At 38.7% G+C, this 15,552-nt stretch overlaps 3 protein-coding genes across 3 annotated transcripts; all 3 read left to right on the forward strand.

Moving 5' to 3' along the window:
* Window positions 1–4,279: 4,279 nt before the first annotated feature.
* LOC127103931 (E3 ubiquitin-protein ligase UPL6-like) lies at window positions 4,280–6,223 on the forward strand. The gene is given in 2 exon segments (XM_051041159.1): window positions 4,280–4,836; window positions 5,086–6,223. Coding segments are annotated over 2 exon segments (1,695 nt in total).
* A 732-nt stretch (window positions 6,224–6,955) lies between these two features.
* On the forward strand, window positions 6,956–7,908 carry LOC127103933 (protein ACTIVITY OF BC1 COMPLEX KINASE 3, chloroplastic). The gene is made up of 3 exons (XM_051041163.1): window positions 6,956–7,213; window positions 7,282–7,522; window positions 7,613–7,908. The coding sequence occupies exons 1-3, from the start codon at window positions 6,956–6,958 to the stop codon at window positions 7,906–7,908; spliced, it is 795 nt and encodes a 264-aa protein (XP_050897120.1).
* A 3,705-nt stretch (window positions 7,909–11,613) lies between these two features.
* Window positions 11,614–13,557, forward strand: LOC127103934 (E3 ubiquitin-protein ligase UPL6-like). The gene is given in 2 exon segments (XM_051041164.1): window positions 11,614–12,170; window positions 12,420–13,557. Coding segments are annotated over 2 exon segments (1,695 nt in total).
* The last annotated feature ends 1,995 nt before the right edge of the window (window positions 13,558–15,552 follow it).

The raw sequence follows: 15,552 nt of genomic DNA on the forward strand, positions 1-15,552 counted from the left end.
CAACATCAACTTAACTTTCAATAATTTCAAACCTCTGTACTTTGATTATTTTACTCCAAATATTCAAATCTTTTTCCTAATAAAATTGGAAGAAAAAGATTACCTGGATGGAATATCCAGTCGTAATCCCGAATATTAGGCTCAAGCTGTAAGAACTTACAAGCCGTTAATATTCGTCTTCTCTTTAACACTCTAATATTCAAATCATTTTCCAAATAAAACGTGAAGAAAAAGATTATCCTGGAGGGAATATCCAATCATAATCCCGAATATTAGGCTCAAGCTGTAAGAGCTTGCAAGCCATAAATATTCGTCTTCTCTTCCACACTCCAATATTCAAAACCTCTTCTTAATAAAGTTGGAAGAAAAAGATTACCTGGAGGGAATATCCAGTCGTAATCCCGAATATTAGGCTCAAGCTGTAAGAGCTTGTAAGCCATAAATATTCGTCTTCCCTCTAAAACATTCGTAAATATTCGAATCATTTTCTTAGCAATATTGGAAAGCAACAGACTGCCTGGGTGGAATGTCCAGCCGTAGTCCCGAGTATTAGACCCAAGTTGTAAGAGCTTGTAAGTCAAAGTACTCGTCTTTCAAACTTCAAAATACCTAATTCCTACCTTAATACTTTTTCAATAAAGATGGAAGTGGAACATGGTGTATACCGTGCACTCCTGAGACTAGGATTCGAGATGTATATCTCGCTCATCCAAGTTCTCGCCATTATTCAAAACACATCAAACCAATCAATTTCTTTTCTCGTCGCGGTGCGATTGACTCTTAAACGTTTTCTCAAACGAAAGGTACTTTGTTTCAAAACAATGCAAGGCAATGTTTTTCCACCTATTTTGGGTAGTCCAACAATGTTTTTGTCGATTTGACACAAAGTAGCTTTCGTTAAAATCGACCAACAAACAAACATTTTCTACCCAGAACTACGTAAGCCTTGATTTCTCTTTTGAGATACGTAGGAGCATGATTTTTAAATCTTGTCAGGCCCACTAATAAAAAACTTAGGTTTAAGTTGTTGAAAATTCTATGGATGTTCCAGCATTGTCAGGTCATGTATGAACCCGTTGTTGTTGAGCTTTTATTCCGATATTCCCAGGTCATGTCTGAACCTGTTTTTGAAGAATCTTTCCAATGTTGTCAAGTCATGTATGAACTTGTTGTGGAAATTTTCTCAATGTATTCAAGTTTGTCATCAGTTCATGTATGAACCTGTTGATATACTCTTTTTGAATTGTTCCGAGTTTGTTAGGTCATGTCTGAACCTGCTGTCAGAAATTCTTGATATTCCCCAACATTGTCAGGTCATGTATGAACCTGTTGTTGAGCTTTCATTCCAGTATTACCAGGTCATGTCTGAACTTGTTTTGGAAAATCTTTCTCTATGATTATTTCAGTATTCTCAGGTCATGTATGAACTGTTGATATACTCTTTTTGAACTTTTTCTGAGTTGTCAAGTCATGTTTGAACTTACTGTCAGAACCGTTCTTGGTGTTCCAGCATTGTCAGGTCATGTATGAACCCGTTGCTGTTGAGTTTTTATTCCAATATTCCCAGGTCATGTCTGAACCTGTTTTGGAGAATATTTCTCTTTGATTATTCCAGTGTTGTCAAGTTATGTATGAACTTGTGGAAATTTTCTCAAAGTATTCAAGTTTGTCATCAGGTCATGTATGAACCTGTTGATATACTCTTTTTGAATTTTTTTTGAGTTTGTCAAGTCATGTTTGAACTTGCTGTCAGAACCATTCTGGATAGTCCCCAGCATTGTCAGGTCATGTATGAACCTGTTGTTGAGCCTTTATTTCAGTGTTACCAGGTCATGTATGAACCTGTTTTTAAGAATATTTCTCTATGATTGTTTCAGTGTTATCAGGTCATGTATGAACCTGTTGTAGAAATTTTTCTTATTCTGGTTTAGTAAGTCATGTGTGAACTTACTGCCGAAATCTCTTGTATTCTAAGTGTCGTTCATCGAATTTCACTTTGGGTACTCTTCGGTGTGTGTCTGACTCTCCAACAGAATTGTTATCCCCAGCGAGTTGTTTTACCCTTTTGTCTGTTTCCCTGTGGACCATCAGTATTCCCCACAGATTGGTCTGTCCGGTAGCATCTTCGTATCCCTAACATATAAAATTCAAAAAAAATCACGCATCCATGCATATCATATCATAATATTTGCATTTTTCTGGATCAAAATCTGGGTCTCCATAGTATTTAACCATCCCCCACTGCGATCCGATGAAAAGTGCTGCTTAATTTTCCTCTGGTGGAGGATGTTTAAATAGGGGCAACTGTCATACCCTGATTTTGGTCCTGAAAAATGTTCCATCGATCATTCATTTTCTCTCCTCCTCATGACCGTTTCATCTGGTCACAAATCTATCCACCTACACAGATTGTTTAGACATTGCCACTACTTGCCATTCCATGATCATCAGATTTTTTACCTCTCCATTTGGCTTCAGATGTTTGATACATTTTGATAGAATCAATTGGAATGTCATTCTCATGTCTAAATTCAATCCATGTTTTGTCTCTCATGGAACATCATTTTCCCTTTCAAGGAGATTTCCATCTATATACCATTTTTATTTTTATATATCATGTTCAAATTTGCATTCACATTTTTATTTTTATATTATAATGTTCAAATTTGCATTCACATTATTTCATTCACATTGTAAAGCTTCCATTCATCCGTACACATATTCATTCATATTTCAATTACGTCATTCATCCATTTACATGGCATGTGGATAAAGTATCTCATCACCAAAACACCGTTGAAGAAAAACACAATGAGTAAAGCAATGAAAACTTCTCTTCTTCTATCCTTTCTCATTATTTTCTCACACTTTGTGATTGGAATCCACGAAAAAACAAACAAGTTGGAACTCTTGATAGTCTTCACAAAGCAAAATACATAGGAAATTTAGAAATTGATAAGAGTGAATTTGAAGTACAAGAGATTGTGTAAGACATTGATGCCGTTGCTGATTCTCAAAAGGGTGTCAAAGAGAATGATAGAATCAAAAAGCTTCCTGATCAACCTTTTGTGAAATTCTCTCAATTTAAAGGATCCTGGAATATTTAATACATGGTGCAATATACTTAAACGTGTGCCCAACAGTGCACTTTGGCTCCTGAAATTTCCTGCAGCAGGAGAAATGAGACTGAGGGCATATGCTGCTGCACAAGGGGTGCAGCCCGATCAAATTATCTTCACAGATGTTGCGATGAAGAGCGAACACATTAGACGGAGTTCTTTAGCAGACCTATTTCTTGATACGCCCTATCAATACTTTAACTTTTGATACCACATACTGCCATCCGTACCGTACAATTGGAAAAGGAAGGCTATCCTTGGAGGTTGCATGTTCGCTTCGCAAAAGAGGTTTACGTGACTGTAGCCAAATCACGCCTTCTAAACGGTTCAGAATTTACTAAGAATGATATGCAGTGGTTTACTTCAAATGAGCATGGAAGTAGTATTCATGTCGCCCCTATGTGGACGCTCGCAAGCTGCAAAGGATTGGGGTTGGCGTGAATTTGTGACGCTTACTAGTCTATTTGATCAAGATTCAGGTTTTCTTGTCCAAGACACTGTCATTTTCCCAACTGAAGTTCTTATATTGAAAGAGACATCAATAATGCAGGATTTTACTGAGCCTGATTCTGAGTTAAACAGCAGCAGTTCCCTTCTTGATAGTTCTGGGAAGAGAAGTTCATTTTCATGGAAAGTGGAAAATTTCCTTTCTTTTAAGGAAATAATGGAGACTCGAAAAATCTACAGTAAATTCTTTCCGGCAAAATGGATGCAAATTCCAAGTTGTACAATGCCGTAATTTACCAATTCAGAAAATCACTTCCTCTCTCTGGTTATTACACTGCTGGATCTTTCTCATTGACCGTCATCGTCAGCTTAAAAAAGGGTGCTTAAATGCTTCTTTATCTCCTGCAAAATCAGAGTATTACTTCTGCACATTCATCATCTTCTAAGTTCTTAGAAGCGGAGATGACAAGTCGAGTAAAGGAAGATAAGAAAAAATGAACGAATCATTCAAGGTCTCCTCAAACTTACACATAATCGAAGATGCATTAATTGCAATAGCTTAGGACCGCAATATGTATGCACAAATTTTTGGACGTTTGTTTGCACAATCTGTACTGGAATACACCGAGATTTTACTCATAGAATAAAATCAATTTCCATGGTTAAATTTACTGCACAAGAAGTTAGTGCACTTCAAGAAGGAGGAAATCAGCATGCAAAAGAAATATTCTTCAAAGAGTGGGATCCGCAAACTCATTCTTTACCTGATAGCAAACAGTGGACAAACTGCTAATGGCTCAGGATTCACACAAAAAACGACGTCTTCCGGTAGTGTGGCATCCATCAATGAAACCCAAACAGAAGTGAAGCTTGAGACTATCAGGAGCCTTATTGATTTTGATGATATTCCTGAACCACCTTTTGCTCCAGCAATTCCTCAAATCACACCAGTTACCGTGGTTCAACTTGCGAATCCAACAAGTTCTGGTGATAGCAATTGGGCCTCCTTTGATGTTAGACCTGTGGTAAAAGCATATCGGGATCTTTCAAATGTAAATCCGCTTGAATTTATGATGTCCCAGTTGTCTGTTCCATCATCCTTACCTGCTCACGTTTCTGGAGCCCAAGGGCCTTTGGCGGGATCAGCTCCAGCTGCGGGCAACTTCACAACTTTCCCAGCCAGTGTTGCTTCATTAACACCTCCTGGATTGACAACGGAATCACCTTTCAATAATGCAGGCCCGTGGCATAGTTTGCAGTATCAGCAACCGTAACCTTTGTTCACATCTACTGTTGGCCAGCCTACTATTCAACAATCTACCCCACCAGTAAATGAAGCTTCCATATGATTGGGCTCCTTCAATACTCCCAATCCAGACATTCCGAATTGGACAATTTGTTATTCTTAGTGTACCAGGAGAATTTACAACAACGGCTGGGAGACGGCTTCGTGATGCAGTGAAGACAGTGCTAAGTGGTGACAAAAGCTTTGGTAGCAACATTCATGTTGTTATAGCAGGGTTAAAACTTTCACTTCTCAACTAGCTGCTGCTAGGCAAAAACATGGATCTCATGTTGTATTTACTAGAAACCGATTCAAAATAAGACTTGATCATATTTTGGAAGACGCCTATAATCAAATGAGTTAGTTGTCAGAAGATGATCTCTGAGGACTGATTCGTGTGACTTTTGTCAATGAGTTCGGAGTTGAAGAAGCTGGAATAGATGGAGGTGGAATATTCAAAGATTTCATGGAAAACATCACACGGGCTTCCTTTGATGTGCAGTATGGATTATTTAAGGAAACAGCGGATCATTTGCTTTATCCAAATCCTGGATCTGGAATGATACATGAGCAACATCTCCAATTTTTCCACTTTCTTGGTACTCTTCTTGCAAAGGCTATGTTCGAAGGAATTCTTGGTGATTTACCATTTGCTACGTTCTTTTTGAGCAAATTGAAACAGAAGCACAACTATTTGAATGACTTGCCTTCCTTGGACCCTGAATTATACCGTCATCTTATCTTTCTAAAGCGTTATGAGGGTGACATTTCGGAATTGGAACTATACTTTGTTATACCAAATAATGAATATGGAGAGCAAACAGAAGAGGAGCTGCTTCCAGGGGGAAAGAACTTGCGCGTCACGAATGAGAATGTCATTACTTTTATCCATCTTGTAGCCAATCATCGTTTGAATTCTCAGATACGCCAACAAAGTTCTCATTTCTTGAGAGGATTTCAGCAACTTATTCAAAAGGATTGGATTGATATGTTTAATGAGCATGAGCTTCAGCTTCTAATATCAGGATCACTTGACAGCTTGGACGTTGATGATTTGCGGCAACATACGAATTATGCAGGAAGCTACCATAGTGAGCATGATGTGATTGAGATGTTCTGGGAAATACTCAAAGGCTTTTCAATGGAAAACCGAAAAAAAATCTTAAAGTTTGTGACAGGTTGCTCTCGGGGACCGTTGCTTGGATCCCGATATCTTGAGCCTTTGTTCTGCATACAAATGGCTGGTGGTAATGCTTCTGAAGATGCTCTGGAAAGATTACCAACAGCAGCTACCTATATGAATCTGTTAAAACCTCAACCATATAGAAGTAAGGATCAACTCGAGTCCAAATTACTTTATTCCATGCTGTAACAGATGCGGACGGAAAGTTCTCATTCAATTCAATACCTTGTGAAAGTATATTCAAGCTCCAGGCTTTAGAAGCTATTTGGAGATGTGGGTTATCACTTGTCTTCATTGAATTCGTACAAAGAGTATGACCTCTACAAAAAATGCTTGTTGCACCTTTCATGCTGGAAGGGTCTCTATGAGTGCCTAAATGAAGTTTCTGTGGACATTTCGAGCCACATATCACAGGTTGTAAGATGCTTAGGGAAGGCTCCACAGGGTTGGCTATTGGATTTCCTGAAGGTTTCACAAGAGGAGTTTGTTCAGAGTTCATGCAAATCTTTTGAAATCCAAAAGAAGGTTCATGCTAAAATCAAGATTGTTAAAACCGGTTCTCTTCCTCTAATTGAACTAGGAAAAATGAAATTCTTACATATTGAGCTCCAAATCACAAGGAGTCTGGGATGTTCTCTTGGAAGTTGTGGCTGTTTTGTGTCATGCAGAGATAGGTTTTAAAAGACAACGGCTTATGGATGCTCTTGAATTTAGTTGTGTCCAATTTTCCTTCTACGACACTGCAGTTTATTGGTCTGCTATCTGTTACCTGCTGCAAATACATGCCTTTTATAAATGTTGACCAACAAACCGTGCTGAATGATCTACCAGTCACACTTGTGTCTCTTCTAGCAGATAAAAGCTGGAATGTTGTGGCAGAAACTGTTGTTTCCCATCTCTTTTCATCGACAGAACGCATATATGATTGGACAATACAGCCTCAAACAACTACTCGAGTATGGATATTTCCATGCAGATCCAAATCCTGGGAACCTTTTAGCAATGCCTTATGGGAGACTTACTTTTCTCGACTTCGGAATGATGAGTGAGACACCGGAAGATGCGCGATCTGCTATAATTGGTCATGTTGTTCACTTGGTTAACCGAGATAACGAAGCTATGGCTCGTGACTACTATGCTCTTGATTTCCTTTCACCGGACGTCGATGTTTCTCCAATTGTGCCAGCACTTAGAGATTTTTTTTTGATGACGCACTTAATTTTACTGTGAGTGAACTTAACTTCAAGACACTAGTGGATGGTCTTGGGAATGTTCTGTATCAATTTCCGTTTAATGTCCCAGCTTACTATGCTCTGATATTGAGGTCTCTAGCTGTTTTAGAAGGTTTAGCACCTAATGCCGATCCCACCTTCATGGTGCTTGCAGTTTCATACCTGTATTTCGCTAAGCGGCTTTTAACAGATTCAAATCCATATCTGAGAGATGCTCTTATTGAGTTGCTTTTCAAAGATGAGAAGTTTAGTGCAGGTGGAGTAGACTCGAAGACTTGCTAATCCAAGGCATAATGGACAGTGATTTCTCGGCTAAAGAGGCCCTACAACCTATTGTAATGGACAGTTTCCGATTTTATAAGGACTCTAGTTTTCAATGGCAAAGCAAATAGCCCCCTTATGTTGTCAGAATACGAAATGCCAAAGCATGAGTATATTGAATATTTTGGTCAAGATTATGCCCTTCATGTTGCCCCAAGTAACATGGAAAACGAAAGTACTCGACTTTTACTCGATAGTATCCGATCTAAGCTACTTGAGAATCTCTCAAAGCTACAGCATGCTCCCAGTGTTAAACTTCAGGAAACACCACAAGTACCTGAAAACCAACAGAATTTAAAGAGAATGAGCGAAAATAACTAGCAGTGAATAACCATTTACCAGCAGTGAAAATACGCAGCAACAAAAGGGAATCAAAATATTTCCAAGGAGAAGGTACAAGGTACAAGCTACCTTTTTCAGAGCATACACCAAAATGGAGTAGACAACAGAGCAACACAAGAAAGCACTTCCAATTCTAATACTCTTTTGATCCCAGTGACCAATTCCAAACCCTAGCAGTGAGATTATAAAAAGAGCGGATACTGTTCACAGAAAAGGAGGAGAAGATTAGCGGCTACTGTTCAAGAGCTGAAAAACCCTAATTTTGGAGAGAAAGGCGGCTACCATTCAAAAAAAGAAAAGAGAGGATTCAAGAAAACTGTTCACACAGAAAAATAACCCTCTATACTCCACACATCAGCTGTAAAAACCACAAATCCCTTAAACTCTCCGCCGTCACCCTTGTTACAACCAGAAAGGCTACAATCAGAACCGTCGCATCACGACTCGACATTTTTCTGGCAACAATAACAACCTTCGAGCTCAATCTATTCTTCATTTTTCTAGCGTCAAACCTTGGCTATTGGGGTGAGGGCATCCTCGCCTAAGTCTCCACTATAGTCACCCAAATCCGATCTCTTTTGCATAGGTAATGGTTTGGTTACGTGTTTTTATTATTGTTTGTTTTTTAATATGCTTGTTGAGTTTCTTTACACTTGATGATTGTGTCACTTCAAGATATGTTTGGATTTCTGTTTGAAAGGCTTTGTGATTTCGGTTTTGTGCCGAAGAAACATGTTTCGTGGGATTTGCCGTTGTTTTAACATCACCATGAAGCAATCGTTTTCTGCTGGATAGCCTGTTGTTCCTCTGTTTAGCTTTTTTTTCACTTATGCATCTTTTTTCCCTTTTATTATTTTTCCTTGCCGATGTCATTATCAGTGGACCAGTGGTGGAGTTGGCCAGAGTGTTGGTTTGGTAGGCCCTTAGTCCTGGGTTCGACACCCATGTGTGTTATTTTGGTTTTTTCAACATTCCATTTTCTCAGTTTTGTTTTTACTCATGTTTATGTTTTATTATGATTTCTCCTACACTCATAGTTTCATTATCACTTAATAACACAAATTTGGTTCCCTTTAATTTCATCATCCATTCAAAACCGCTTTAAAAATATAAATAACCTAATTGTCGATTCAATGTCTAGCCTATTTCCATACCCTTGTAAGTCGATTTCTTTTAAGCATCGCCATCAACCTCACATGGCTTACTCTTGGGCTTTCTTACAATGAGCTCTTAAGCAACATCAACTTAACTTTCAATAATTTCAAACCTCTGTACTTTGATTATTTTACTCCAAATATTCAAATCTTTTTCCTAATAAAATTGGAAGAAAAAGATTACCTGGATGGAATATCCAGTCGTAATCCCGAATATTAGGCTCAAGCTGTAAGAACTTACAAGCCGTTAATATTCGTCTTCTCTTTAACACTCTAATATTCAAATCATTTTCCAAATAAAACGTGAAGAAAAAGATTATCCTGGAGGGAATATCCAATCATAATCCCGAATATTAGGCTCAAGCTGTAAGAGCTTGCAAGCCATAAATATTCGTCTTCTCTTCCACACTCCAATATTCAAAACCTCTTCTTAATAAAGTTGGAAGAAAAAGATTACCTGGAGGGAATATCCAGTCGTAATCCCGAATATTAGGCTCAAGCTGTAAGAGCTTGTAAGCCATAAATATTCGTCTTCCCTCTAAAACATTCGTAAATATTCGAATCATTTTCTTAGCAATATTGGAAAGCAACAGACTGCCTGGGTGGAATGTCCAGCCGTAGTCCCGAGTATTAGACCCAAGTTGTAAGAGCTTGTAAGTCAAAGTACTCGTCTTTCAAACTTCAAAATACCTAATTCCTACCTTAATACTTTTTCAATAAAGATGGAAATGGAATATGGTGTATACCATGCACTCCTGAGACTAGGATTCGAGATGTATATCTCGCTCATCCAAGTTCTCGCCATTATTCAAAACACATCAAACCAATCAATTTCTTTTCTCGCCGTCGTGCGATTGACTCTTAAACCTTTTCTCAAACGAAAGGTACTTTGTTTCAAAACAATGCAAGGCAATGTTTTTCCACCTGTTTTGGGTAGTCCAACAATGTTTTTGTCGATTTGACACAAAGTAGCTTTCGCTAAAATCGACCAACAAACAAACATTTTCTACCCAGAACTACGTAAGCCTTGATTTCTCTTTTGAGATACGTAGGAGCATGATTTTTAAATCTTGTCAGGCCCACTAATAAAAAACTTAGGTTTAAGTTGTTGAAAATTCTATGGATGTTCCAGCATTGTCAGGTCATGTATGAACCCGTTGTTGTTGAGCTTTTATTCCGATATTCCCAGGTCATGTCTGAACCTGTTTTTGAAGAATCTTTCCAATGTTGTCAAGTCATGTATGAACTTGTTGTGGAAATTTTCTCAATGTATTCAAGTTTGTCATCAGTTCATGTATGAACCTGTTGATATACTCTTTTTGAATTGTTCCGAGTTTGTTAGGTCATGTCTGAACCTGCTGTCAGAAATTCTTGATATTCCCCAACATTGTCAGGTCATGTATGAACCTGTTGTTGAGCTTTCATTCCAGTATTACCAGGTCATGTCTGAACTTGTTTTGGAAAATCTTTCTCTATGATTATTTCAGTATTCTCAGGTCATGTATGAACTGTTGATATACTCTTTTTGAACTTTTTCTGAGTTGTCAAGTCATGTTTGAACTTACTGTCAGAACCGTTCTTGGTGTTCCAGCATTGTCAGGTCATGTATGAACCCGTTGCTGTTGAGTTTTATTCCAATATTCCCAGGTCATGTCTGAACCTGTTTTGGAGAATATTTCTCTTTGATTATTCCAGTGTTGTCAAGTTATGTATGAACTTGTGGAATTTTCTCAAAGTATTCAAGTTTGTCATCAGGTCATGTATGAACCTGTTGATATACTCTTTTTGAATTTTTTTTGAGTTTGTCAAGTCATGTTTGAACTTGCTGTCAGAACCATTCTGGATAGTCCCCAGCATTGTCAGGTCATGTATGAACCTGTTGTTGAGCCTCTTATATTGAAAGAGACATCAATAATGCAGGATTTTACTGAGCCTGATTCTGAGTTAAACAGCAGCAGTTCCCTTCTTGATAGTTCTGGGAAGAGAAGTTCATTTTCATGGAAAGTGGAAAATTTCCTTTCTTTTAAGGAAATAATGGAGACTCGAAAAATCTACAGTAAATTCTTTCCGGCAAAATGGATGCAAATTCCAAGTTGTACAATGCCGTAATTTACCAATTCAGAAAATCACTTCCTCTCTCTGGTTATTACACTGCTGGATCTTTCTCATTGACCGTCATCGTCAGCTTAAAAAAGGGTGCTTAAATGCTTCTTTATCTCCTGCAAAATCAGAGTATTACTTCTGCACATTCATCATCTTCTAAGTTCTTAGAAGCGGAGATGACAAGTCGAGTAAAGGAAGATAAGAAAAAATGAACGAATCATTCAAGGTCTCCTCAAACTTACACATAATCGAAGATGCATTAATTGCAATAGCTTAGGACCGCAATATGTATGCACAAATTTTTGGACGTTTGTTTGCACAATCTGTACTGGAATACACCGAGATTTTACTCATAGAATAAAATCAATTTCCATGGTTAAATTTACTGCACAAGAAGTTAGTGCACTTCAAGAAGGAGGAAATCAGCATGCAAAAGAAATATTCTTCAAAGAGTGGGATCCGCAAACTCATTCTTTACCTGATAGCAAACAGTGGACAAACTGCTAATGGCTCAGGATTCACACAAAAAACGACGTCTTCCGGTAGTGTGGCATCCATCAATGAAACCCAAACAGAAGTGAAGCTTGAGACTATCAGGAGCCTTATTGATTTTGATGATATTCCTGAACCACCTTTTGCTCCAGCAATTCCTCAAATCACACCAGTTACCGTGGTTCAACTTGCGAATCCAACAAGTTCTGGTGATAGCAATTGGGCCTCCTTTGATGTTAGACCTGTGGTAAAAGCATATCGGGATCTTTCAAATGTAAATCCGCTTGAATTTATGATGTCCCAGTTGTCTGTTCCATCATCCTTACCTGCTCACGTTTCTGGAGCCCAAGGGCCTTTGGCGGGATCAGCTCCAGCTGCGGGCAACTTCACAACTTTCCCAGCCAGTGTTGCTTCATTAACACCTCCTGGATTGACAACGGAATCACCTTTCAATAATGCAGGCCCGTGGCATAGTTTGCAGTATCAGCAACCGTAACCTTTGTTCACATCTACTGTTGGCCAGCCTACTATTCAACAATCTACCCCACCAGTAAATGAAGCTTCCATATGATTGGGCTCCTTCAATACTCCCAATCCAGACATTCCGAATTGGACAATTTGTTATTCTTAGTGTACCAGGAGAATTTACAACAACGGCTGGGAGACGGCTTCGTGATGCAGTGAAGACAGTGCTAAGTGGTGACAAAAGCTTTGGTAGCAACATTCATGTTGTTATAGCAGGGTTAAAACTTTCACTTCTCAACTAGCTGCTGCTAGGCAAAAACATGGATCTCATGTTGTATTTACTAGAAACCGATTCAAAATAAGACTTGATCATATTTTGGAAGACGCCTATAATCAAATGAGTTAGTTGTCAGAAGATGATCTCTGAGGACTGATTCGTGTGACTTTTGTCAATGAGTTCGGAGTTGAAGAAGCTGGAATAGATGGAGGTGGAATATTCAAAGATTTCATGGAAAACATCACACGGGCTTCCTTTGATGTGCAGTATGGATTATTTAAGGAAACAGCGGATCATTTGCTTTATCCAAATCCTGGATCTGGAATGATACATGAGCAACATCTCCAATTTTTCCACTTTCTTGGTACTCTTCTTGCAAAGGCTATGTTCGAAGGAATTCTTGGTGATTTACCATTTGCTACGTTCTTTTTGAGCAAATTGAAACAGAAGCACAACTATTTGAATGACTTGCCTTCCTTGGACCCTGAATTATACCGTCATCTTATCTTTCTAAAGCGTTATGAGGGTGACATTTCGGAATTGGAACTATACTTTGTTATACCAAATAATGAATATGGAGAGCAAACAGAAGAGGAGCTGCTTCCAGGGGGAAAGAACTTGCGCGTCACGAATGAGAATGTCATTACTTTTATCCATCTTGTAGCCAATCATCGTTTGAATTCTCAGATACGCCAACAAAGTTCTCATTTCTTGAGAGGATTTCAGCAACTTATTCAAAAGGATTGGATTGATATGTTTAATGAGCATGAGCTTCAGCTTCTAATATCAGGATCACTTGACAGCTTGGACGTTGATGATTTGCGGCAACATACGAATTATGCAGGAAGCTACCATAGTGAGCATGATGTGATTGAGATGTTCTGGGAAATACTCAAAGGCTTTTCAATGGAAAACCGAAAAAAAATCTTAAAGTTTGTGACAGGTTGCTCTCGGGGACCGTTGCTTGGATCCCGATATCTTGAGCCTTTGTTCTGCATACAAATGGCTGGTGGTAATGCTTCTGAAGATGCTCTGGAAAGATTACCAACAGCAGCTACCTATATGAATCTGTTAAAACCTCAACCATATAGAAGTAAGGATCAACTCGAGTCCAAATTACTTTATTCCATGTTGTAACAGATGCGGACGGAAAGTTCTCATTCAATTCAATACCTTGTGAAAGTATATTCAAGCTCCAGGCTTTAGAAGCTATTTGGAGATGTGGGTTATCACTTGTCTTCATTGAATTCGTACAAAGAGTATGACCTCTACAAAAAATGCTTGTTGCACCTTTCATGCTGGAAGGGTCTCTATGAGTGCCTAAATGAAGTTTCTGTGGACATTTCGAGCCACATATCACAGGTTGTAAGATGCTTAGGGAAGGCTCCACAGGGTTGGCTATTGGATTTCCTGAAGGTTTCACAAGAGGAGTTTGTTCAGAGTTCATGCAAATCTTTTGAAATCCAAAAGAAGGTTCATGCTAAAATCAAGATTGTTAAAACCGGTTCTCTTCCTCTAATTGAACTAGGAAAAATGAAATTCTTACATATTGAGCTCCAAATCACAAGGAGTCTGGGATGTTCTCTTGGAAGTTGTGGCTGTTTTGTGTCATGCAGAGATAGGTTTTAAAAGACAACGGCTTATGGATGCTCTTGAATTTAGTTGTGTCCAATTTTCCTTCTACGACACTGCAGTTTATTGGTCTGCTATCTGTTACCTGCTGCAAATACATGCCTTTTATAAATGTTGACCAACAAACCGTGCTGAATGATCTACCAGTCACACTTGTGTCTCTTCTAGCAGATAAAAGCTGGAATGTTGTGGCAGAAACTGTTGTTTCCCATCTCTTTTCATCGACAGAACGCATATATGATTGGACAATACAGCCTCAAACAACTACTCGAGTATGGATATTTCCATGCAGATCCAAATCCTGGGAACCTTTTAGCAATGCCTTATGGGAGACTTACTTTTCTCGACTTCGGAATGATGAGTGAGACACCGGAAGATGCGCGATCTGCTATAATTGGTCATGTTGTTCACTTGGTTAACCGAGATAACGAAGCTATGGCTCGTGACTACTATGCTCTTGATTTCCTTTCACCGGACGTCGATGTTTCTCCAATTGTGCCAGCACTTAGAGATTTTTTTTTGATGACGCACTTAATTTTACTGTGAGTGAACTTAACTTCAAGACACTAGTGGATGGTCTTGGGAATGTTCTGTATCAATTTCCGTTTAATGTCCCAGCTTACTATGCTCTGATATTGAGGTCTCTAGCTGTTTTAGAAGGTTTAGCACCTAATGCCGATCCCACCTTCATGGTGCTTGCAGTTTCATACCTGTATTTCGCTAAGCGGCTTTTAACAGATTCAAATCCATATCTGAGAGATGCTCTTATTGAGTTGCTTTTCAAAGATGAGAAGTTTAGTGCAGGTGGAGTAGACTCGAAGACTTGCTAATCCAAGGCATAATGGACAGTGATTTCTCGGCTAAAGAGGCCCTACAACCTATTGTAATGGACAGTTTCCGATTTTATAAGGACTCTAGTTTTCAATGGCAAAGCAAATAGCCCCCTTATGTTGTCAGAATACGAAATGCCAAAGCATGAGTATATTGAATATTTTGGTCAAGATTATGCCCTTCATGTTGCCCCAAGTAACATGGAAAACGAAAGTACTCGACTTTTACTCGATAGTATCCGATCTAAGCTACTTGAGAATCTCTCAAAGCTACAGCATGCTCCCAGTGTTAAACTTCAGGAAACACCACAAGTACCTGAAAACCAACAGAATTTAAAGAGAATGAGCGAAAATAACTAGCAGTGAATAACCATTTACCAGCAGTGAAAATACGCAGCAACAAAAGGGAATCAAAATATTTCCAAGGAGAAGGTACAAGGTACAAGCTACCTTTTTCAGAGCATACACCAAAATGGAGTAGACAACAGAGCAACACAAGAAAGCACTTCCAATTCTAATACTCTTTTGATCCCAGTGACCAATTCCAAACCCTAGCAGTGAGATTATAAAAAGAGCGGATACTGTTCACAGAAAAGGAGGAGAAGATTAGCGGCTACTGTTCAAGAGCTGAAAAACCCTAATTTTGGAGAGAAAGGCGGCTACCATTCAA

This window comes from Lathyrus oleraceus, chromosome 7 (assembly GCF_024323335.1).
Source record: "Lathyrus oleraceus cultivar Zhongwan6 chromosome 7, CAAS_Psat_ZW6_1.0, whole genome shotgun sequence".
In the NCBI taxonomy this organism is placed as follows: domain Eukaryota; kingdom Viridiplantae; phylum Streptophyta; class Magnoliopsida; order Fabales; family Fabaceae; genus Lathyrus; species Lathyrus oleraceus.

Excerpts from the sequence above, each read along its gene's own strand:
- LOC127103933 (XM_051041163.1), top strand. The coding sequence starts at position 6,956 with ATGATTGGACAATACAGCCTCAAACAACTACTCGAGTATGGATATTTC. Across the intron at positions 7,214-7,281 it reads ACGTCGATGTTTCTCCAATT|ACACTAGTGGATGGTCTTGG; the intron begins GTGCCAGCACTT and ends CTTAACTTCAAG. Across the intron at positions 7,523-7,612 it reads AGATGAGAAGTTTAGTGCAG|TTTCCGATTTTATAAGGACT; the intron begins GTGGAGTAGACT and ends TGTAATGGACAG.